The sequence below is a fragment of the Protopterus annectens genome, chromosome 4.part0 (assembly GCF_019279795.1).
Source record: "Protopterus annectens isolate FY-2018-M chromosome 4.part0, PAN1.0, whole genome shotgun sequence".
NCBI classification, from domain to species: Eukaryota; Metazoa; Chordata; order Ceratodontiformes; family Protopteridae; genus Protopterus; species Protopterus annectens.
In genome coordinates, this window is record NC_056733.1 from 1311597033 (window position 1) to 1311620934 (window position 23902).

The following is a 23902-nucleotide window of genomic DNA, read 5'->3' on the forward strand; positions in this document are numbered from 1 at the left end:
ACTCTTGTCACATATCGTCTACTCGGAGGCGATCTCTGCTTAACATACAAGGCTATGTCAAACCCAGAGCTGTTGGACATGCTACACTTAAAGAAATCCCAATCCCTCAGAGCTACACACTCCAGGGATCTAAACCTTGTCATCACAATAAACAAAACATGCTGGAGGGATAGGTTCCTGACCCAGAGACTCCCCAGACGCTGGAATAGATTGCCCATACATGTCAAGCAGAGTGCCTCTTTGGACCTCTTCAAGAGGAACCTTGATGATTGGATGGGAGAAAGGAAATTCACCCCAGGGATCACGTCAGTCGCCCTGCTAGACAGGGGTCCAGGAAAGTAAATAATGTGGGAAGAAATAGCCAGGAAATTGTTATGGCTAGGCTTGTATAGGCTCTAGGGCTGATAGCCTAGTACCAACCTATGAACCTATGAACCTAGATAGCTAAACTGACTTCATATATGGATCCATTCTTATATGCATCCAACAACCTACCCTAAAATCCAGTAACGTCATACTGTACTAACTTGTGTAAAATGTTTAAAATAAAAATAATTTGATTAATGTAGAATAAAATAAAAAAAAAAACTCTTCAAAAAAGTACAGTTTTGTACCTACCATAAATGTAGATGTTCGAGTGCTAATACAGCTGCAGTAATTACATATGGGTTCTCTGCCGTCGGGCGGTCCCTCGGTAGGGCCAAATTCCAAAGTCTAGGTCCGGCGTTGGTTGTTGTCGCTTTCTTTCCTGACGTCAGTGCGACAGGGATATAGAAGAAACAGCCGACGCCATATTCTTCAGTCTTTCTTGCCCCAGATGTCAGGTGCCCCCAGAAGGAAGGCAATACATAAATTATAAATATAAATATATTCAAGCAATGCAATGTAATCAAAAAACAGTAGTTGTAAGCAAATACACCATAGGAGGATAAACCAAATTAGGTTGTATGAGGAGGTGTTAGCCACTAGTCCTTTACCAAGAGGTGAAGGAGGGAGGGAAACCTGTACTGCAGCTGTATTAGCACTCGAACATCTACATTTATGGTAGGTACAAAACTGCACTATGTTCATCGTGCATACAGCTGCAGTAATCACATATGGGTAGAATCCCAAAGCTACGCACAGGGTGGTAGGCACTAGGTGGAACTGGGATGAGCCAGAATGCCCTGCAACACAGCAGTGGCAAAGCCTGCTCTAGTTTTAGAATACAAAGGCAGGTGGTAGTGTTTTGTGAAGGTATGCACAGAACTCCAAGTGGCTGCTTCCAAAATATCTTTGGTAGGAACTCCTCTGAGGAAGGCTGTAGAGGTAGCTGTGGCCCTGATGGAGTGGGATCTGATGCCTGTAGGGACAGATTTCCCATGATTGGAGTAACAAAATCGTATGCAGTGGCCTATCCATTTTGAAATTGTCTGTTTGGTAACAGGCTTCCCTTGAGCTCCTATAGCATAGGACACAAAAAGTTGTTCTGATGTCCTGAAAGGCTTTGTTCTGTCCAAATAATAACGTAGCTGTCTATGGATGTCTAAGGAATGTAGCAGCCTTTCCCCTTAGTTTTGAGGATTGGGGTAAAAGGTAGGTAAGTGTATGGCTTGATTTAATGCTACCCTGGATACCACTTTAGGCATAAATGACGGGTTGGTTCGAAGGGAAACCCTGTCCTGATGGAAGATGAGAAAAGGCTGCACAGCCATGAGGGCTTGTAGTTCCGAAACCCTACGAGCTGAGGTAATGGCCAGAAGGAAAGCTGTTTTCCAGGACAAATATTGCAAATCTGTAGAGGCAGCTGGTTCAAAGGGAGGCAATGTTAATTTTTCTAGAATGTAGTTAAGATCCCAGGCTGGCACTGGTTGTTTCCTTGGTGGTCTTATATTCTTAGCCCCTCTGAGGAACTGTCTTAACAGTGGGTGAGAGAATAACGGTGGGTCCGTGTTGACAGAAATGGCTGAGGCATGGATTTTTATGGAGGAAAATGAAAGTCCACTGTTCAGCAGCTCAGCTAGATACTGTAGTACCAGAGGCAAATTCAGTGTTCTAGGGTCCTGGCCTTTTTTCTCATTCCAAGAGCAAAACCGTTTCCATTTTGTGGAGTAAGCCTTTCTAGTAGATGGCCTTCTGGCCTCCAGAATGACGCCCTGCACCTCTTTGGGGAGTAGGGTCTGTTGTGGTGTTAAGGAATTTTCCATGCAGTGAGATTGAGTGTTGCAGCTGACTGTGAAGAGTTTTGTAGCTGTGCTGAGTCAGCAGAAGAGGCATTAGAGGTAGAGAGTCAGCAGAAGAGGCATTAGAGGTAGAGGCCAGGGAGGAGTATGTGTTAGGCTCCTCAGGAGAGGGTACCAGTGTTGTCTTGGCCAGTCTGGAGCAATCAGTATCATCTTCGGTCTGTCTGCTCTTGCTTTCAAGAGCACCTTGGACAGAAGAGGCAGAGGTGGGAAAGCGTACACTGTCCATGCTGTCCAACTGAATGAAAGGGCGTCCACTCTCCAGGCCTTTGGATGAAAGGTCCTTGAACAAAACTTTTCCAATTGAGGATTCCTGTGGGAGGCGAAGAGATCTATGTCTGGCCTCTCCCACGCTTGGATTATCTTTGTAAACACCTGAGGATGCATCTTCCATTCATGCGGATCTGTCATATTTCTGCTTAGATTGTCTGCCAGCGTGTTTTCCAACCCTGGCAAGTACTGTGCTTGAAGTTCGATTTGCCATTCCAGAGTCAAGTTCCAAAGTGTCATGGCTAGTCTGCACAGGGGCTATGAACGTGTTCCTCCTTGTTTGTTTATGTACCACATTACTGTGGTGTTGTCTGTTCTTATCAATAATTGCCCTGGATGCAGGAGGTCCTTGAATGCTGTAATTGCATTTATCACTGCTAGCATTTCTTTTTGATTGATGTGAAGGTGCTTTTCCTTTTGGGACCATTTGCCCTGAATGCACCTGCCTGTCATGTGCGCCCCCCAGGCATAATCTGAGGCGTCTGTTGTGATGACTTGATTTGCTTGAGGCTTGAAGAATGGGAGACCTGTGTTTGTTTGACATGCTTGGGCCCACCATAGAAATTCCTTTTGCAAACATGGAATTATTGGTATTATTGTTTCCAAATTGTGGCTGTGTTGAGACCATAGGTTTTTTAGGTACCATTGAAGTTCTCATATGCAACTTTGCACATGGGATTAAAAGAATGCAAGATGCCATGAAGCCCAGAGCCTGCAGGATTTTCCTTGCAGTAAGCCTGGTACAATTTGCTAGTATTTTGAAGTACTGAGTTAGTTGCCCCTGTTTTTCTGGCGTACGGTAGGCCATCTGGGTGTTTGTGTCCAAGTTGGCACCTAGGAAAGTTATTTTTTGAGATGGTGTTAGCCTGGATTTCTCTTTGTTGATTGTGTATCCCAGAGAATTCAGTAACCGTGTTGCATAAACCAGATGTTCCAGAAGTATGTGCTTGCTGTCCGCTTGGATCAGGCAGTCGTCCAAATAAGGGTAAATTTGTATCCCTTGAAGTCTGCAGTAGGCAATTACTGATGCCAGGCATTTCGTGAATACTCTGGGCGCAGTAGATAAGCCAAAGGGCAATGCAGAGAATTGATAGTGGATTGAACCTGCAAGAAATCTGAGGTATCTTCTGCAACTTTGTCTGATTGGGACATGCAGGTATGCCTCCTTGAGGTCCAATGTTACCAGCCAAAACTCCTTGCCCAGCATGGGAAGAAGCTGCTGTAATGTGAGCATCTTGAATTTTGGTACGAGTAGAAATGTATTTAGGATGGATAAGTCCAAAATGAGTCTCCAGTTGGTTCCTTTCCTTGGTACCAGGAATAGTCTGGAATAAAAACCTTGACCTTGTTCATGAGTAGGTACCCCTTGAATAGCTTTCATGTCCATGAGTTTTGAAATTTGTGGCAGGTTTGGCATGCCTCTCATTTTTGGAAGAGTGTGAAAATGAAATCTGTAGCCTCTGTTTATAATGTCCAGGATCCATTTGTCTGTTGTGATAATATGCCAATTTCTTGTAAATAATGCCAGCTTTCCTCCCAAGGGAGCTGCCAGCTGAGACTTGCTTGGCATGAAAAAGAGGAAGTCATTGGGTTTGTTTTCTGTATTGTTGTGCACTGTCTTCGCCACCTCTTGGTGCTGGAGTTTGCCATTGTCTCCCTCTATATGATCCTTGAGATTGTCCTCTGCCCCTTGTGCGCCTGTATCTACCCCTTTGGGGCTTGTCTGTGGCTGGAAAGGACCAGTTTTTTGAAGGCCAATTTCTGCTAAAACGAGGTGGTTGTACCTGTAGAAAAGCCTTGACAGTTTGCATAGATTTAGCTTTTTCTTCCATTTTCCGTAGTATCTCCTCAGCATTAGTACCAAATAGTACATCCTTTTGTAAAGGAGCATCTAGTAGTTTAGATTTAACATGATCAGGCAAGCTTTGTTCCCTAAGCCAGGCATGTCTACGAATGACTGATCCTGTAACAGCAGCTCTACTTGAGGCCTCTAAGGCATCATAGCCACATTGTAAGGTGTGTTTACCCACATGTTCTGCACTATGCATCATATCCTGCAATTCCTTCAAATCTGGTTGTTCAGGTTGAGACATTTTATTTCTTAATTGTGATAACAGAAACTGTTGATATTTAAGCATATGGAACTGACAATTTAAGGCCCTCATGGCTAGGGTGGCCGAGGTGTATACCTTTTTTCCCCATCTTTCTAAGGATCTAGATTCTCTTTCGGAAGGTAGTGGATTCTTGGCAGTAGAGGCCTTCATGCCCTTGGGGCCTTGAGAAATGGTTTCAGGGTCAGCATTATGGCTTTTGAAAAGAAATTGGTGAGAGGTAGGAACTCTATAGTACCTATCAGGTTTGACTGGGGCAGGAGGCAGGGAATCCGGGTTAAGACAAGCCTCCGAGTAAACATCATCAAGTATGTCCAAGACAGGAGGTATAGCCAGAGGTCTGTGTTGAGGTAACAAAAGAAATTCCCTAAGCTTTTTCTTGGAATCAGAAAAGTCTTGGCCTTCCCAATGGAAGTGTTCCCTCAAGGTGTGCAAGGTTTCCCCAAAAGAAATATCCTCTGGGGGAGATACAGAAGGAATGGACTGTTCTGCATCAGAATCTTCATAAGGGGAGTACAAGTGTTCCTCTACATCAGAATGTTCTGAGAAAATGGAGCCCTGTTCAGAAGAGGGATAATCTTCCTCCACTCTGGGTCTCTTGTCTGGCGGGGGTTGGGAACCCCTGATAACAGTAATTAAATCCTCAGCCATTTTAAGCATCTGCTTTTTAGGCATGGGGCCTGGGGATGGGCCCTGAGCAACAGGCCTCTTGGGATGCATGGCTGATTTTGGACTTGGTAAAGGCCTTAATGGAAAAGGAAGATGAGGGTCTAAAGACACCCTGGGTGGAAGTGGACCTGTCCACATTAGGAGGCTCAACACTCACAGTGGCTTCGGTGGTTGTAGTCTGAGTAAGGGCCGAGGTACCTGCGGTCTCGGTTACAGAAGACACCACCAAGGAAGTGTCGTCGGTAGTCAGGGACTGCATAGGCGTCTCACTGAGAACCGGACCACGTGTAGCCGGTTTTGGCGTGGTGTCGGTGGAGACCGCGGACCTCACGTGCCGGTCCTTGTCCTTGCGTTTTTTTGGACAAAACGGTAGTCGGAGTCTCCGACGACATTTTATAATTAAAGGCTTTACCAAAATAATGTTGGGCGAACTCCGCCCGACGCTTAATAGTGCGTTTATTGAAAGTAGCGCAAAAGCGACAGCCCGAGACGTCGTGGTCGGGGCCTAAACAAGGTATGCAGAGGGAATGGAAATCCTTATGCGCTATTTGCTTCCCACAAGAAATACAATTGTTAACTTTGTCTGACATCGGTCTGAGGCAAGAAAAGTTTCCCCAACGGGGTACTTAGCTTTAGAGAAGACTTCGGTTTCCAGTTTTTTGTAAATTCAGGAGCTGGCCGACCGGCACTTGCGAACTGCTTCTGCTTTGGGCACCGCGCGGCAAAAAAGACTGAAGAATATGGCATCGGCTGTTTCTTATATACCCCTGTCGCACTGACGTCAGGAAAGAAAGCGACAACAACCGACGCCGGACCTAGACTTTGGAATTCGGCCGACCGAGGGACCGCCTGACGGCAGAGAACCCATATGTGATTACTGTAGCTGTATGCACGATGAACATCTAAGATGTTAAAGCAAAACATTTGCTCTGATGTGTTGAATTCAATTCAGTACTGAAATATGGACCACAAATCTTAGACTGTACATTTGATTAAAGGACAGGACAAATGAAAGACTGCCAGAGAAGGAAAGAAATGAAGGGAAAAGGACAAAGAAAAATAATGAAAAGGCAGAAGGTATGTAAATATGCATCTGTACATCCATAGAGGCAACAGAAGTTACGAATTAATACTCACCACCATAGAGGAACATACAGCAACCCAGGCAAAGCAATTGCCAAAAGAAGCATCTTCCAGTCTCTGATGAAGTATGCAAAAGCAGGTAATGCTATATAACCAAAAGCATAAAATAAGCAAACTCCAAGTGTAGAGTATTTAATGCGGACAGAATCCCCAAGAATTTCTGATCCTGTTCAAAATATAAAAAAAAGAAAAAAAATGACAGTTAAGCATTTAATTGGCCATAGTGCAACTGCTTAATTTAACAATTTACTCCAAATGGGAAGACAAAAGATTTGGTACAAGGCACTACACTGTGAAACAAACTTCACCACATCTAATAATTCAATATGATTTCCAACTTATGGCTAGATCTCTCAAAGTTTTTATCCCTCCTACAAACATTGGAATGGTTCCTACACGTAGAGAAATGTGCAGCTCAGAAAAGAGAAAATGTGCAATCACTTAACTCAGCACAAGCAGTTTTGGTTTTGATGACAAGGATACATTCCAGCCTTCCAGACTCCCTTAATTTTTATTCCTGATCCACAAAGTCAGTAATATAGGTTCATAGGTTCATAGGTTTATACTAGGCTATCTGCCCAAAGGCATTTATAAGCCTAGCCCAAAGTTTTGTGGCTTACGCCACCCCTTATATGAAAAAATACTGTGCCCATTAGTTTGTTGTTCCTCTGTCCAGCAGTGACACAGAGATGATTCCCGGGGTAAACCTACGATCTCCCATCCACGGGTCAAGATTTCTCTTGAACACAGCCAGCAAGGTGCTCTGCTTCACATGGACCGGGATTTTATTCCACAGCATAGGGAGTCTCTGAGTGATAAATCTATCCCTCCAGCACATCCTATTTATATCCGTGCTAAGGTTTAAGTCGCTTGCTCTAGTGGTTTTGGTGGATTTGGATGTTTTGAGGTGCAGCATGTCCATTAATTCCGGGTTGGACATGGCCTTGTATGTCAGGCACATGTCACCTCTGAGCAGACGGTATGCGACTGAATAGAGCTGGAGTTTCTTCAATCTGGCAGCATATGACAGATTTTGGAGTCCCTTTATCCTTTCGGTGAGGAACTTTTGGGGTCTCTCCAATTGCTGCAGATGTCGGGTGAGATACATCCCGAATGGGGCATTGTACTCAATCATTGGTCTGATAAGTGAAGAGTACAGGGGAACAATGACCTCACTAGATCTGGATGTGAATCCCTTCATGATCAGGTGGGCAATGTAGAAGGTCTTTCTAACCACTTTAGTGTCAAAAGATAGGCCACTGTCAACCTGGGTCCCCAGGTCCCTGATAACCTCTTTTGTGCTTAATGGATTGCTACCTATATGGTAGCTTGGGGTTACCTTGTTTTTCCCGAAGGGTATGACTATACATTTTTTGGCGTTTAACTTCAGGCCATGGCTCTGGCACCAGCTATCTGTTTCCGTGAGTCCCTTCTAAAGGATATCCGTGTCCGATGCACTTTCCACTATGGCGCCCAGTTTGTAGTCGTCTGCAAACTTTGTCAGCCAAAGTCCTCCCATGTTGGCCTGTACTTCTGAGAAGTAGATGCCGAAAAATAGGGGGCCAAGGACCGAGCCCTGTGGGACACCACATGTGACCGGCTTGGAGTCTGACATAGCGCCAGCAACTCTAACCCTGTGGGTTTACATTTAAGCTGGTAAGTTTTTCTACAATACCAGAGTGGGGTATTGTGTCGAAAGCCTTTGCAAGGTCAAGGTAGGCTGTATGGACTGCCTTTCCCTCATCAATGGCCTTGGTGACTGTTTCGAAGAAGTCGACCAAGTTCAAAAGGCATGATCTGCCCTTGACTAAGCCAAACTGGGTCGGGTCCAATGTCTGCAAGTCCCCTATATCTTGGTTTATGAGCTCCATTATGATCCTCTCCATAGCTTTGCAGACTAGACTTGTTAAGCTTATGGAGCGGTAATTACCAGGGTCCGTAGAGGCACCGCCTTTGTGGAGTGGGACCACAGTTGCCGTACGCCACTCCTTGGGCACGTATCCTGTGGTAAGGCTGAGATTAAACAGCTGCCTTATGTGCAGGTTTAATTCCTCATTTAGCTCGTGTAGCACACAGCCGGGGACACCATCTGGTCCCATTGATGCTGTGTTTTTAGCTTTAGAGAGAGCAGCTTTCACCTGCGCATTTGAGATGTCTGGGAGGCTACACTCCGCTAGGATAGTTATCTCTCCTTTAGGGGGGGGGAGAGAGGGGTGAAGTTTGCACTGAACCTGTCTGCCAGTATGTTGGCAATGTCTGTGGGTTCAGTGATTTTTGTATCATTTTGGACTAATTCTGAGCATATCTGGGAGTTTCCACCCAGGTTCCTAACATAGCTGAAAAAGGCCTTATGATTGTCCTTTGAATCCATGGCAATTTTTCTCTCGAAATTGGCCTTAGTTGATTTCATGAGTGCTCATATTTTTTTACTAATAATGATCAGGGGTGACTTCCCTTTTATGGATTTTGTTCTATCATGTAATAGCTTTCTCCTCTTATTGTAAAGTTTGTTAATGGCTGGGGTCCACCAGACTGGACGTTTGCCCTTTGTGGAAAGAGTCTTGAGTTTTATTTGGGATTGCCTGATCCATGCAGTCCTGGAGGTGTTCATAGAAGGCATTTGTAAGGGCTTCCGCAGCTTGGGTTGTGGTTTCCACTGGCTCAGGGGCCTTGAAGGATACCACACCAGTCTTGAGTAGTGTGAAGTTTGCTTTAGAGAAGTTCTTCACTATGGTCTTTTGTTTGGGGTGGGGGCGGATGTGGATTTCCAGTGAGATTAGTTTATGATCAGATCTCACCAATGAGGATATACTTCCAGTGTGGAGCATTTTGTCCCCATGTTTGTGATAATGAGATCTAGTATATTTTCTCCTCTCGTGGGAACAGTGACTAGCTGTTCCATGGCATTTGAATTTATGAACTCCAGGAACCGTTGGGCTAGAAAGTTAGGGCTTGAGTAATGTTCCCAGTCTATATTCGGGTAGTTGAAGTCACCCAATATGATGGTGTTTGGAGATACATTTATACCCTCCAGTGTCTTCAGGAAGGCTGTGTGGGGTTCCTGAGTTTGAGAGGGTGGCCTGTAGCATGCTACAATTTGTAGAGCAGTTTTGCCTATGGTTAGTTGCACCTGGATGGTTTCTGAAGCTTCGTGCGTTGCTACCAACCTGGAGGTGTGGGTATCCTTTATGAATATGGATACACCCCGTCCTTTTGTGGTGTGGTCCGGGTTTTGGGGCCTGAACACATGATATGAGGTAAAACCTAATAGTGCTGGGGTGCTCTCAGAAGCCTTGAACCAGGTTTCAGTTACAGCACAGACATCGATGTTCTCCATACTAAGAAGGGCCTCGAGTGCGTGCATTTTGAGATTTAGACTTCTGGCATTGAGCAGCATTACCCTCAGTTTCTTCCCATTTTTGTTTTCTAGGGTGGTAGGTTTAGAATTTGAGCCTTGCCTAAAAAAGGCACTATGGGGGTGGCAAGAGCCTTAGCCAATATCCGGAATCCCAGGGGTGACAGGTGCAAGCCATCCCTTGAGCAGCGTGGCTTGTCAAGCATGTCATCCCAGGCAGACAGACACTGGATCCCCTTTGATTGACACCAGACATTAAGCCAATTGTTAAAGCTGATCATCTTGTCTCTATATTGTGGCATCATTCTTGGTGAAGGAAGGATACTGCTCAGGGTCAGGGTCATACCTGCCTGGGCTACATAATCAGAGAGCTCCTCTATGTCTCTTTTCATGTAGTCCAGGGAGGTACGTCTCAGGTCGTTCACACCAGCATGGACAATGACTGTGTCATATTTGTACTTGCCGTGGAGTGACCCGAGTGCTTGTGTTATGTGGCGGATTCTGGCGCCCGATAGGCAGCTTACTGTGACCCTCTCCTTGTTCAGCCTGGTGAGTGGGATGTCAGTGTGTCTGACTATGGAGTCACCTATGACAAGTATGTTTGGTGTTGTATATGGCCTTAAGGGCTGTGACTGCTTTGCATACTGATTTTGTGGTTTATGTGTTGCTTGTGGGGTGTCTTGAGGTAGCAGTTGTTTGGGTGTCTGCTTTGGATGCCTCTGCTGTTTAGGTAAATTTTTACTCAGAGCCTCCGAGTATGTCTTTGTGTGTTTATGTGTTTGATTCAGTGGTGTGGTAGCATTATGTGAGGCTGGTTTTGTGGTGTGTGTAGTTGCCTTCTCCTCCTGTCTGGTCTTGCCAGTCCTGAGTTGAGAGAGCTCAGCCTTCAGTTTGGCTAAATAGCTGCATCTCTCGCAAGTATTTGTGTTATGTGGGAGAAGGAGAGGGTTGTCTGTGTACATGAGGCAATTGTAACATTGCCTCAATATTCCCAGATTCACCAACTGGGCAGGAGAGGACACCAGCATCTGGCCCCTCGACATGCTAGAAAAATTAAGAAGTTAGGTATGAGACTGAATAAGAGAGGACTTAGTAAGGAAGTGGGTACTCCTGGGGGGGTTTCGCAAGTGAGGGACTTTGTATAATATAGAAGTGACAAGTGCTGAGCTTTTTTTTTTTTTTTTTTTTTTTTTTTTGAGAAAAAAAAAAAAAAATTTAGGAACAAGAGCTGCGCTTTTTAGTCAAGGGATATACTGTTTAGGTTACTAGTAGAGCAGTTCTAAGGGAAAAAATGAAGAACAGACTTTATGGAGCCAGAAAAAGTTTAACCTTGTTAAACCGATGCTGCTCTAGTTGCAACTCCGCGCTAAAGCATGCTTTATAGCAGGGGGCTGGAAAAGGCAGGAAATGACCCAAAATGGCCACTGAACTACAAGTTACTGTCTTAAACCACTCCTCTGAGGACAAACAGGCAGCTCAGTACTCCCCACTCCCACTGGTGAGTAAAGAAACTTCCCCCTGACCAAACAAAGAAAATGGAGGAGTACAGGAACCAAGACATATATATGAAGCCTGTAACTAGAATTAACTTAACATATTTAAGAGGGATGAGAAGGGAAAAAATAACCTTAGTTAGTGCCCAAATGGTTAAATGACAAGTACTAACCACCTCAGGGGGTTAAAATGAGTATTAGTAAATAGCAAAATGTAAATGTAAAGCAACACTGTCCCAAGAGGCACTAAAAAGGTTAACAAAGTTCTAAATACTAATCAAATAAGGATCAGATATGGAATGCACAGGAAAATGGGTCTCTTACTTAAGTTACCTTGGCCAAATAATCTGTTCTATCTTTGTAGTAACTGGCAAGGGAAAAAAAATTATATCCTTTGCTCTCTATATGTACTTAAAAGTACCCAAACATTAACTCATTACATCCGAGTGATGCCTCCAGGTGCATCTACAGTTACCTCACAAAGACTCCTCTAGACATCAAATATTGCTTGTTCATATCTGCATCACTAATTCCAAAACCATGCTATGTACAAGGTTTTAAACAATTTCATATTAAAGCTAACACACTGGCAAACTCAACTGCATTTATATTTAACCCATGTCTAGTGCAGGTAAAGAGATATTAACTGTTCTTTTTATTATATGAATTTATATAGATATAATTTTCACATTTTTCCCGATCTCTCAACAACCAAGTAACACAGACAGAACTCCTTAACTTCATATGAAAGTTCTCAGCTAGAGGAATAAAATGCTAACAGTATTGTGTGTAACTTGAGTGGTTGCGGAGATATTTTAAGTTGTTTACAAAATATTACAAATGTAATAGTCATTGTGTTTACTGTGACTTATAAAATTCAGTTTCAGACCAAACACCTAAAGAACACTACCACTATAAAAATAGTATGCGCTGAAGGGTTTGCACTTGTATTTCTTACATAACCCCTATGGTTCCAGAGATATGAACATCTGTTTGAAATGTAAGGACATAATTTGATTCTGTCAAAAGGTTTAGGCCCCACCCATTTATTTTATTTATTTTATTTAAATTTGTTGACTGGGAGTGTCCGACTGGACGTAGGTCCATTTTCAGCAGAGGCCCGGGGAGAAGCTCCACAGTTAAAATAAACAGACAGTATATACTTTGGATTACATAGTGAATAACAATTTACATAGCAATTACTTACAACATATTTACAGATGAAGAACATAGTACATCAGTAGACAACTAGAATCTTTATCTGTGAAGTGCATGCCAGACATTAACAAATGTTACAAGAAGAAGGAGTTTGTGCTGTATAATAAGTACTAGGCTTATGAGCATCTGAGCTTGCTATAATCAAGGTATTTAGTGGAGTGGAAAGAAAGGTAGTGGTTGGATGGGGTGGATGATATTAGAGTGGGAGTTGCAAGGGCATAACCAGCATGTTTTTAGTTGCGCTTTTAGTAAAGTTTTGAAGTGGGTGCATGATGGTATGGAGGTTACAGTGCAAACTTACTGAGCTCCAGTGGAGTGAATGAGTTAAAAGACTGACAGTCAAAAGCCTAAAACATAATAAAACAAGCTTAAAAAGATTAAAACACAAAATACTGACAAACTTGAAGTTATACTGCAGGGAAGGGATTATGCCCTTTCCCCATTGTTGTGCGACCTCAGACTTAGTATATACAAAAAGTAAGGGGTGTGGGGGTGCAGCTGTGGCTTACCCCCTGTAAAAACACTGAAAATGTGATTTGACTTTGTCACATTTTTCAATGGTTTTCAATATGGTTTTGTCACATTTTTCAATGCTTCTGTAGGGGGCAAGCCACACTGTAACCACACACCCCTGCTTATTAAATAATACCAACTCAGAGGTAGGACAGCAATGGGAAAGTACATAAATCTCTTCCAGGAAATTAGTGTCTACAGAGTCATGAACGCACTTCAAATAATGAGTAGTGACCTGAGAAATAGAAGAAATTAGACTACATAAAGCAGATTTTTCCTCACATGAGGAAACTGCAGCCAATACATTCATATGTTCACAATTAGTATAAACTTTAAAACACGAGCCAGATAATTTGGAATTCTAAAAATTAAAATTGCAGAAGCATACACTCTCCCCAACTTATCAATCTCTCTGCTATCCTTGTCAGAAGGAGAAGGATTAGAATTTAACAAAACACTTGGTGGCAGCTGGGTTAACTAAAGCTACAGCTATTGGGTGAGGTCTGGGTTTAGCATATAAAAATTTGAAAGACTGGGGAACTTTGTACAGCCTATCTGCTTTCATAGGAATAGCAGGTTGGCTGCCAGAGAAACCACAGGCTACCACAAACACATCCTCCAATGCTGACAACACTGGGAGGGTGAGTGAAGGGTCCAGAAATTCCATTTGTAGCAATTCACAGCATTTTCAAGCAGACTGAAAACCTCTGTGCTCCTCCACTAAAAACAATAGCTTATTTTCAAAACAGTCTCAGAGAAAGTGAAACCCTCACAGGGAGATTAAGATGCTATACTCTCCTTAAAATCTGAATCAGAAACCTGAGGACAAAAACCTGCATCGGTCCCTTCACATTTCCCTACACATTCCAATTCTTTAATCTTTTCAGGGAAACAGGAATCACTTTTTCTCTTACCAGAAACCACTTTACAAGAAGGTGAACGGCCTGCACAAGACCCTGAACAAAGCCCAATAAATTACTCATGTCCAGAAACTGGCACAGGAGAAGATAAACATTTAGTTTTCAGTCCCATTTTAACATGGACGTTAGGGAAAGCAGATCTAATACTGCTAGAAAAAGCTTCCCCATGGATGGGTACTTTGTCCAGCTAAGCAGGGTCATGTTTCCTGTACCTTCTTCTATGATCAATAAGGAGTAGCTCTCCCTTGACCACTGAGGGGATCCCCAACAGCCACAGAGGACATATCTAACCCTTGGTCCATGAAGGTTGTAATGACAACACCTGAGGAATCTGAAGAAAAATATGAGTGGTCTAAGGAACCAGCTTTGGCCACAGCAGTCTCACCCAACTCAGTTTGTTGCAAATCACCAGCCTGCTGTGGTGGCAAAGGTTGCTTAGTTACCTTTTCTTTTTGTGGCTGGAATAAGGTCCCACAAGGGGATCAGAACTTGGTTTCATAGCCAAGCCAAAAAAGGTGCTCGTTTCCCAAGGAAGGTTAGCAGCAACAGTTGGTAAAGAGGAAGATAGTAAAAAAATGTAACTTTTCCCCTAAAAGAAAAACACAATAAAAAGTACACTTCCCTAACCCCAAAAGATAAAATAAACACAGTTTCCCCACAGAAAAAGTAGTTTGAAACAACTTTTAATAAAGTAAAAAACTGTGTTCCCATTTAAAAGTTCATAAAAGTTATGAGACAGTCAAAAATACTTTTCCTTAACAGTATTTGTTTTTTTTTTTCAGAAAAAAATACTTGGCTTTAACTTTAAAAGTAATGTGGAAGTTCTTCCCCCAAAAGAAACTTGTATCTGCCCAGCAATGGAGCACCATTAGTCAACTGTAGTAGAAACGACGATTTCTTTCTCAACTACATATTGCACACTCTATGCTGAATGATCCCTCTTCCTGCCCCTCCATCTCTAATCTACTACCCTACTATAACCCTCAACGCCACCTCAGTACTACCAGCAAACACCTCCTTGACATATACAAACCCAATAAAAACACTGGAAAGTCCCTTTATAAACGCTTTGTAGCTCATGCATGGAACTTACTCCCTCTCAATATTAGAAGCACTCCTCAAACAATACCTGTTCAAACAAGAACTTAAACTTTATCTACAAAAGACATGGTCCTGCCCTTGTCACCCACTTCACTTATTCTCCCTTCTTATCTAAACAATTTATTTTTCCTCATATACCTTGCACCTTCTGTTACTTTTCCCTCTTTTTCCTATTTTTAAATGCACACAAAAAAATAAAAAACAAAAAAAACAACAAAAAATCCACAATAGGTTCTTGTATGTATTACTGTTGACTCTTTGTACACTGGAATGACCTATTGTATGGTATTCCACTTAAGTCATACTCTGTCTTCTTTAATATTTGTTAATATTTATAGATCTGCTACTTGTTAATTGACTTATGTTATGTCACGCTATTAACTGTTAGTAAACTTAAGTTATGTTGATAACATCTTGATAACTTTTATATTAATTGTTAATTTTCTGGAATTTTCTCCTCGGGTCTCCACTGAAAATGGGCCCCTGGCTCAGCTGGACTAACCTGGTTTACAAATGTCAATCAATCAATAAATAAATAAACTGCCAATCTTCGAAAGCCAGCAGAGGTGTGCTCCCATTGTAAATAGCAAAGCTGCGAAGGGCTTGGCACACAAACCGGTCTCTTCATTGAGTTCAGCTGAAGCTGACTAATGATTTGGTCATTTGGAAAGTGCCCTGAAGCTTTGGAAGCTGGCCATCCATCACATTCTATCCAGACTGCAACCTATACTACTTAGGCTATTGCAAAGTGCCCTGAAGCTTTGGAAGCTGGCCATCCATCACATTCTATCCAGACTGCAACCCATACTACTTAGGCTATTGCAGCAGTCATCAATATGATAAGTATATATTTTGATTAAACTGAACATCATGCCAAAATGGCACCTCTTTTTATTGAGAGAAAAATAAATCTGAATTTCTTTCCTTGCATATAATTATTAATCAGGCCATACTTCATATCTTCTAGTAGATGTTCATCTTAGTCAGCATTAATACTGCTCTGAAAAATATTTCACTTTTCCTAATGTGGCAACTAAAGTATTCCACAAAGAATCTCTTGTTTTTCTTCAAGACATTCTTCTTGCTGGATATTAATTATATCTTTTAAGCCCCTCGCATTGTCTGTATGCCATTTTTCATTGTATTTCTGCAGATTAAGTAGTATGCTCTTCAATATCAGAAGACACAAGGACTGCTGAATATGCTTGAAAGGGTCTGTGTCCATTTCTTCCTGAACTTCACCACCACAGACATAGGCATATAATTTCTATCACTACAACAGTTCTTTTTCCATCATAGTATATTTCCCTCTTTTGTGGATCTGTTAAGGCTCATGACATATTGGTCTCTTCTCTTGCAGAATCACAGATTCCATACCATTTTGACTGGCATCCACCTCCAACAAAACTCTCTTATGTCATAATATTTTTATGCTGCAACATCTGTAGCTAGTTTCTTAAAACATTTGCAATATTTTCTACTGTTTATAGCTCCATTTCTAGGCTACAGCGTATCTACCTTACATGCATAGTTATTTCAAACATATTAGTACAAACTTCACAAGGTGATGTATTCTTCTAGAAACCTCTATAATACATGCTCCTTTACTGGCCATTGTATTTCCTAACTGTCCAGATTTTTTTCTTGACCAGGTTTCATGCCTACTGACATTAGAATGAATCTCCATGTTCAGACTTGTCATATCAGTTCTACACATATTCTTATTTAATTGAAATTAAATGGTTTTAATCTGTTCTCGGCCAGTCTTGTGATGTTCTTCTTGTGTCCGTTGCTACAGATACAGTGGATATAAAAAGTTTACACATCCGTGTTAAAATGCCAGGTTTTTGTGATAAAAAAAAAATGAGACCACATCAAATCATTTCAAAACTTTTCCCACCTTTAATGTGACCTATAACATGTACAATTCAATTGAAAAACAAACAAATCTGTTGGGGGGGAAAAACACAATAAACTGGTTGCATAAGTGTACACACCCTTAAACTAATACTTTGTTGAAGCACCTTTTGATTTAATTACAGCAGTCAGTCTTCTTGGGCACACACCTGCCATCAGAGACTCTGATTAACCACAAATAAAGTTCAGCTGTCCTAGTAGGATTTCACTGGCATTTACTCACTTGCCTGCTACAGCAAAAGCCATGGTTCACAGAGAGCTTACAAAGCATTAATGGTATCGCATTGTTGAAAGGTATCAGTCAGGAGAAGGGTACAAAAAAATTTCCAGCATTGGATATACCATGGAACACAATGAAGACAGTCATCAAAAAGTGGAGAAAATATGGGACGACAGTGATGTTGCAAAGAACTGAACGCCCCTCCGAAATTGATGAAAAGACAAGACGAAAACTGGTCAGGGAGGCTGCCAAGAGACCTACAGCAACACTGAAGGAGCTGCAGGAATTTCTGGCAAGTACTGGTTGTGTACTACATGTGACAATCTCCCGTATTCTCCATATATTTGGGCTATGGGGAAGAATTGCAAGACCTTTTCTTATGCAGAAAAACATCCAGGCCTGGCTAAAATTTGCAAAACAATGCATAGTCTCCCAAAAGCATCTGGGAAAATGTCTTATGGTCTAATGAGACCAAGCTTGAACTTCTGGCCACAATTCCAAAAGGTACGTTTAGCGCAAAAACAATACTTCACATCACCAAAAGAACACTGTCCCCATGGGAAAGCATGTTGGTGGCAGTATCATGCTTTAGGGTTGCTTTTCTTCAGCTGGAAGTGGGGCTTTAATCAAGGTGGAGGGAATTATGAACAGTTCGAAATACCAGTCACGTTTGGCTCAAAACCTTCACGCATCTACTAGAAAGTTGAAGATGAAGAGGAATTTCATCTTTCAACAGGACAATGACCCCAAGTACACATTCAAATCAACAAAAGAATGGCTTCACCAGAAGAAATTTAAAGTTTTGGAATGGCCCAGCCAGAGCCCAGACCTAAATCCAATAGAAAAGCTGCGGGGTGACCAGAAGAGGGCTGTGCACAAGAGATGCCCTCACAATCTGGCAGATTTGGAGCACTTTTGCAAGGAAGAGTGGGCGAATATGGCCAAGTCAAGATGTGCCATGCTGACAAGACTCCTACCCAAGAAGACTAAATGCTGTAATTAAATCAAAAGGTGCTTCAACAAAGTATTAGTTTAAGGGTGTGCACAGTTATGCAACCAGCATACTGTATGTTTTTTATTTTTTATTTTTTTTCCCCTAACAGATTTGTTTTCAACTGAATTGTACAGGTTATAGGTCACATTAAGGGTTGAAAATGTTTTGAAATGATTTATTCTGGTCTCATTTTTTATATCACAAAAACCTGGCATTTTAACAGGGGTGTGTACACTTTTTATATCCACTGTGTTATGCTAGAGTGGGGAATACTGTCGAAGGCTTTGTGTCAGAGTGGGAAATAGTGTCGACGGCTTTGGCTAGGTCAAGGTAGGAGGTATGCACGGTCTTGCCCTCATCCATGGCCAGGGATGTTGCTGGCTCCCACTACCTAGTGAGTGGTGCATTAGTGCGTTTCCCTATGTATTCACTTATGACTAGGATATTGGAATGAGTGGAGATTTACTTTACAGGCTTTTTAATTCAGTCACTGTGACTCAAATATACGTTTCATGGTGAGTGCTGCCTGTATTATGGGTTTCCGAGGTTAAGAGTACTTGTTTCTTAGGTTACATTTACAAGGCCTCTGGTTTGGGAAGGTAACTTTAAAAGCCTCAGCAAATGTAAGTCTACTCCTTTGGTCTGAGCCATGTATGATTTGTTTAGTGTGGTCCTGTGTAGTACTGACTACTTGCATTTTATTTGGTTTGGCTGTATGTGAGACCATTGCTCATAATAACATTATACAAGTACATCTACACATGCTGCGTCTGTTTAAGTAGTATTTTTTTATTGCCAACAACTAACAAAACATAAATGAGTACATCTTCTAAAGCTTTATTCCACAATGATTGTTGGAGTGAATGATTTGAGACATACCTCCCTGGACTACATGAAAAGAGACATGGAAGAGCTCTCGGATCATGTGGCCCATGCAGGTATGATCCTAGCCCTGAGTAGCATCCTGCCTTAACCAAGAATTATACCACAGTATAAGGACAAAATGATTGACTTCAACAATTGGTTAAGCTTCTGGTGTCATTCAAAGGGAATCCAGTATCTGTCTGCCTGGGAAAACATGATCGACAAACCACGATGCTTTGCCAGAGATACTCTGCACCGGTCTCCCCTGGGATTCAGGTTACTGGCTAAAGCTCTTCCCACCCCTATAGTGCCTTTTTTAGGCAAGGTTCAAAGGACAAAACCACCACCGTAACAGATACAAGCATGCAAAATCTGAAGGTAATGCTACTCAATGCTACAAGTCTAAACCTCAAAATGCACTCTCTCGAGGCACTCCTAAAAATGGAGATCATCGATATCTGTGCAGTAACTGAGACCTGGTTCAAGGTTCCAGACAGCACCCCTGTAATACAAGGCTACAACTCTTACCACACATTTCGGCCACCAAACCAAGACTGAAACTTAAGGATATTCACACCTCCAGGCTAGTTGCCCAACACAATGCAATTCTCCAGGTGCAACTAACACTAGGTAAGACTGCAATCCAAATTGTAGCTTGCTACAGATCCCCCACCATGCTCCAGGATTCTCACTACACCTTTCTAAACATACTGGAAAATATTAAGATGCAACCAAACACCCTAATACTGGGTGATTTCAACTACCATGCTATTAACTGGGAAAACTACTTGGGTACCAACAACTTTTCCCATCGGTTCTTGGAATTCATAAATTCCAACACCCTGGATTAACTTAATCCACTGTCCCACCAGGGGCTCCAATATCCTAGACCTGGTCATTACCAACATGGGAGATAGATGCTCCACACCAGTGGTCACCCCCCTCATTGGTCAGGTCTGACCATAAGCAAATCACCCTTGACATCCACATCCCACCCCCACCCCCCAGTAATCAAACCTCCGTAAAAAAAAAAACTACTCCAAAGCCAACTTCATTCTACTCGAGTCAAAAGTGACAAACATCATGGCACCCATACAGACGGGGTCTGAAAGTTAGACTGCTGAATCCTACACTAAGGCACTGTACAAGCACATTCACTTGTGCATAAATTGTGCCATGCCAAATAGAACCAAGATGCTCTCCTCCAAAAAAAAGGAAGCCAATCAGGTGGTCCCCTACCATAAACAAACTATACAACAGAAGGAAGAAACTGTAGCAGAAAAGAGGAAAATCCCAGGATGCAAAAAACTCCCTTACCAGCCTCAGTAAGAAGCTGAGACCCCTCATAAAATCCTCAAAAGCTAGTTATGAAAATAAAATTGCCAAAGATTCCAAAGACAACCACAAGGCATTCTATAGTTATGTCAAGAATCTAAATGGCAATGCTCAGATCTGCTCTGAGCTACAACAGAATGGCATTAAATATACTGATCCCAAAGATATTGCCAATATCCTGGCAGATCGATTTAGTGCCAACTTCACCCCCCTCTCACCCTGTAAAGGGCCCATCTCAATACCAAAAGATTGCCAAATTCCGTTAATCATAGCTACACAGGTAGAAACCGCACTCTCCAAAGCTAAGAATACAGCATCCATGGAACCAGATGACATCCCGGGCTGTGTACTACATGAACTACAAAATGAACTGGCACCTCACCTAAGAGTCATGTTTAATCATAGCCTCACCTCAGGCTTAGTGCCCACTGAGTGGCGCACAGTTACAGTTATCCCACTCGATAAGGGGGTTCCACCTTGGATCCTGGGAACTACCGTCCCATCTGTCTGATGAGCCTGATCTGCAAGGGCATGGAATGCATTATCATGGAAATTATAAACAAAGACATTGGCAACCTTCAAATACTGGCCCCACACAGTTTGGGTTCGTGAATGGCCGATCTTCTCTCCTGAACCTGAATGACTTCTTTGAATCAGTCTCCAGAGCTGTGGACGAGGGTAAGGCGGTCCACACAGCTTATCTGGACCTCGCCAAGGCCTTCAACACCATTCCCCACTCTGGAATCATAGATAAACTTACTAAGCTGGACATTAATCCCTGCGTCACTTGATGGGTTGCCAACTGGCTGACAGAACCCACACTGTAAAAGTAGCAGACTCCAAATCCAGCTCCAGAAAAGTAACAAGTGGAGTACCTCAGGGTTCAGTCCTGGGACCGCTCTTGTTTGGTATCTACTTCTCTGAAGTACAAGCCAATACTAAGGGACTCTGGCTAAAAAAGTTCACAGTGACTGCAAACTGGGAGCCATTACTGAATCCCCAAATTATGTGGATATTCATCAAAAGGGCCTTACAGAAACAGATGCTTGTTGCCAGAGCCATGGGCTCAAGCTTAATGCCAAGAAATGTATAGTTATCCCCTTTGGGAAAAAAACATGTACCCATGAATTACTACATAAGTGGCAGTACACTAAACACCAAAAGTGTGATGACAGACTTAGGGACACAGGTGGACAGTGGTCTCATCGCCACAACAGTCAAGAAATCCTTCTATGTGGTACACGTCATCACTAACGGCTTTTCATCCACAAAAAAGGAGGTCACTGTCCCACTGTACTCATCCCTCATTAGACCCATTAGAAAGTACAATGCCCATTTGGTATGTACCTCACAAGACATCTACAACAGCTGGAAAGGCCACAGAAATACTTCACTAAAAGAATCACAGGCCTAAAGCAGATGCCATATGCTGACTGTCTAAAAAAAACTCCAGCTATACTCTATGGCATATAGTCTACTCAAAGGTGATCTCTGCTTAGCATACAAAGCCATGTCAAACCCTGAGCTGTTGGACATGCTCCACTTAAAGAAATCCCAATTCCTCAGAGCCACATGCTCCAGGGATCTAAACCTGGTCATCACAATCAACAAAACATGCTGGAGGGATAAGTTCCTGACCCAGAGACTCCCCATACTCTGGAATAGACTGCCCAGACATGTCATGCAGAGCACCTTCTTGGTGGCTTTCTTCAAAAGGAACCTTGATGATTGGATGGGATATAGGAAATTCACCCCATCAGTCACCCTGCTAGACAGGGGTCCAGGGAAGTAAATATTGTGGGAGGAAATATCCAGGGAATTGTTATGGCTAGTCTTGTATAGGCCCCTAGGGACGATAGCTTAGTACCAACCTATGAACCTATGATCCTACTGTGAACAAAATAAATAAATAAATATCATCCATTTGATAAGCATGTAGGAACAGAACTATGTAAACCCTCAACTGTAAAATAATTTATAAACAGTGGGACTTGTTCCAACACTCCTGTGAAAACATACACCAAGAAAAAGAATTTCAATTTCCAGTATATGTTGACATGCACAAAAGCTATACAACCCTGGGTTTCACAATTTGGGCTAAGCAAGGGTAGTTGTAGCTTGCTCCAAATCTATTAAAATCATTACTTATAGAAACGTTTGTATTCATTGCATATACTGGAGGGTTGAATGAACAATATTCACTCCTTAATGGGTTTGCATACTTCAGTATAAAAAGGTGAAGGTGTTGTACTGACAGGAAGAGAGGGACTTCCATCCTGGGGCTATACATAGCCATACTATGGCACGGAGTTCAATGAGCCAAAGCTTGTGTGACCTAGGAAAGGTTATGTTTGGGGGCATTTCACCCAGAATCCATACAGAAGTAGAGGTCTGTAGCCTGACCTGAAGGATCTTCGAGATTAGGTTGGTTATACATATCCATACTGGTTGCACATATTTGCAGGCCCAAAACTTATGGAATTCATTTGCTAATATACCCAGGCAGGACTGGCAAGACCCACACTGGCTTGACCTATAAATTTACCTGAAGTCCAATATCCTTGAAATATAAGCTTTACCTGGTCGATTAAAAGCCTAGTGGTCTTCATTAGTAGGTGCAAAAAGAGGTACTGCTTATACAGGGCTACACCTTCAGTCTTGCCTTTAAATCTGTTGACGTGATCTATTAACCATTTGTATGGTTTTATCTAGAAGCAGTTGAGACAGCAACATGTACACCTCAGGAGTTTTCATAAGGAGGGTGGATTTTTTGGTGCCTCGCAGCTCTCCTAACTTCTGTTGCTAGGTGACCTGCCTACACATTAAAGTAGCACAATAGGGTGAATGGAAAGCGGTATACCTTAGTTGCAAGTATCTCCAAAAATCAATGGAAGGGAGCTGATGGAGATCTTGCAGACAGTTGAATGAAAAGAACATTTATGTATTTCCACCGGTCTCTTCTAACAATTGACTTAGCAGCTCATGACTTCTCTAAGGATAACTTTTCCTCGATCTTCAGCAACAGGCTGACCAAAACTGTGGATTTCGAGTTCCAAAGATCACAATAAGGGTGCAAGTTCTATAATTTCTTTAATGTTTTGTGGGTTATGTCTATCAGATTGTTTAAGTAATAGGTGGAAGTCTGAAAAATGAGACAATCTACTACATTTCCTCAGGATACTCATTTCAAGCAAGCTGGCTATAGAGACAGTGGGAAAGTGCAAATCCATGGTTCCATGTGCATAACAGTGTGGGCTAAAGGGGGAGTAGCACCTGTAAGGTTTGGAGTTTATTACTGTAGGTGTTATATCACTGGGAGTCTAGAGGCAAAAGAAAAATACTAATCCCAAGTGGCTGCTTCGTGAAAAGTATTAACCCACGTGTTGCAGGGTTTAGTACACTTACTGTAGTCTTCTCTTAAGCTGTAGTCTTCTCTTGATAGATACCCTGAACAGGTGCTAGAGCAGCTGGACACAGCAGAATACGGCACAAAGGATCTAAAGATGTTCTCACCAAAACTGCATCCAGACCGCATACTGCTTAGAGTTCATCATGAA

The 23902-nt window shown here is 42.3% G+C and overlaps 1 protein-coding gene across 2 annotated transcripts in view; it reads right to left on the reverse strand.

The window, feature by feature from the left end:
• Nucleotides 1-23902, reverse strand: part of SLC22A5 (solute carrier family 22 member 5) — a 703827-nt gene that overhangs the window by 518500 nt on the left and 161425 nt on the right. Inside the window, exon 4 of one of the 2 annotated variants that reach the window (XM_044069190.1) lies at nt 6410-6581. The exons of the other annotated variant lie outside the window; for it this stretch is intronic. Coding sequence (XP_043925125.1) covers nt 6410-6581 — 172 coding nt within the window. The remainder of the gene's footprint in view (nt 1-6409; nt 6582-23902) is intronic. 2 annotated transcript variants of the gene reach the window in all.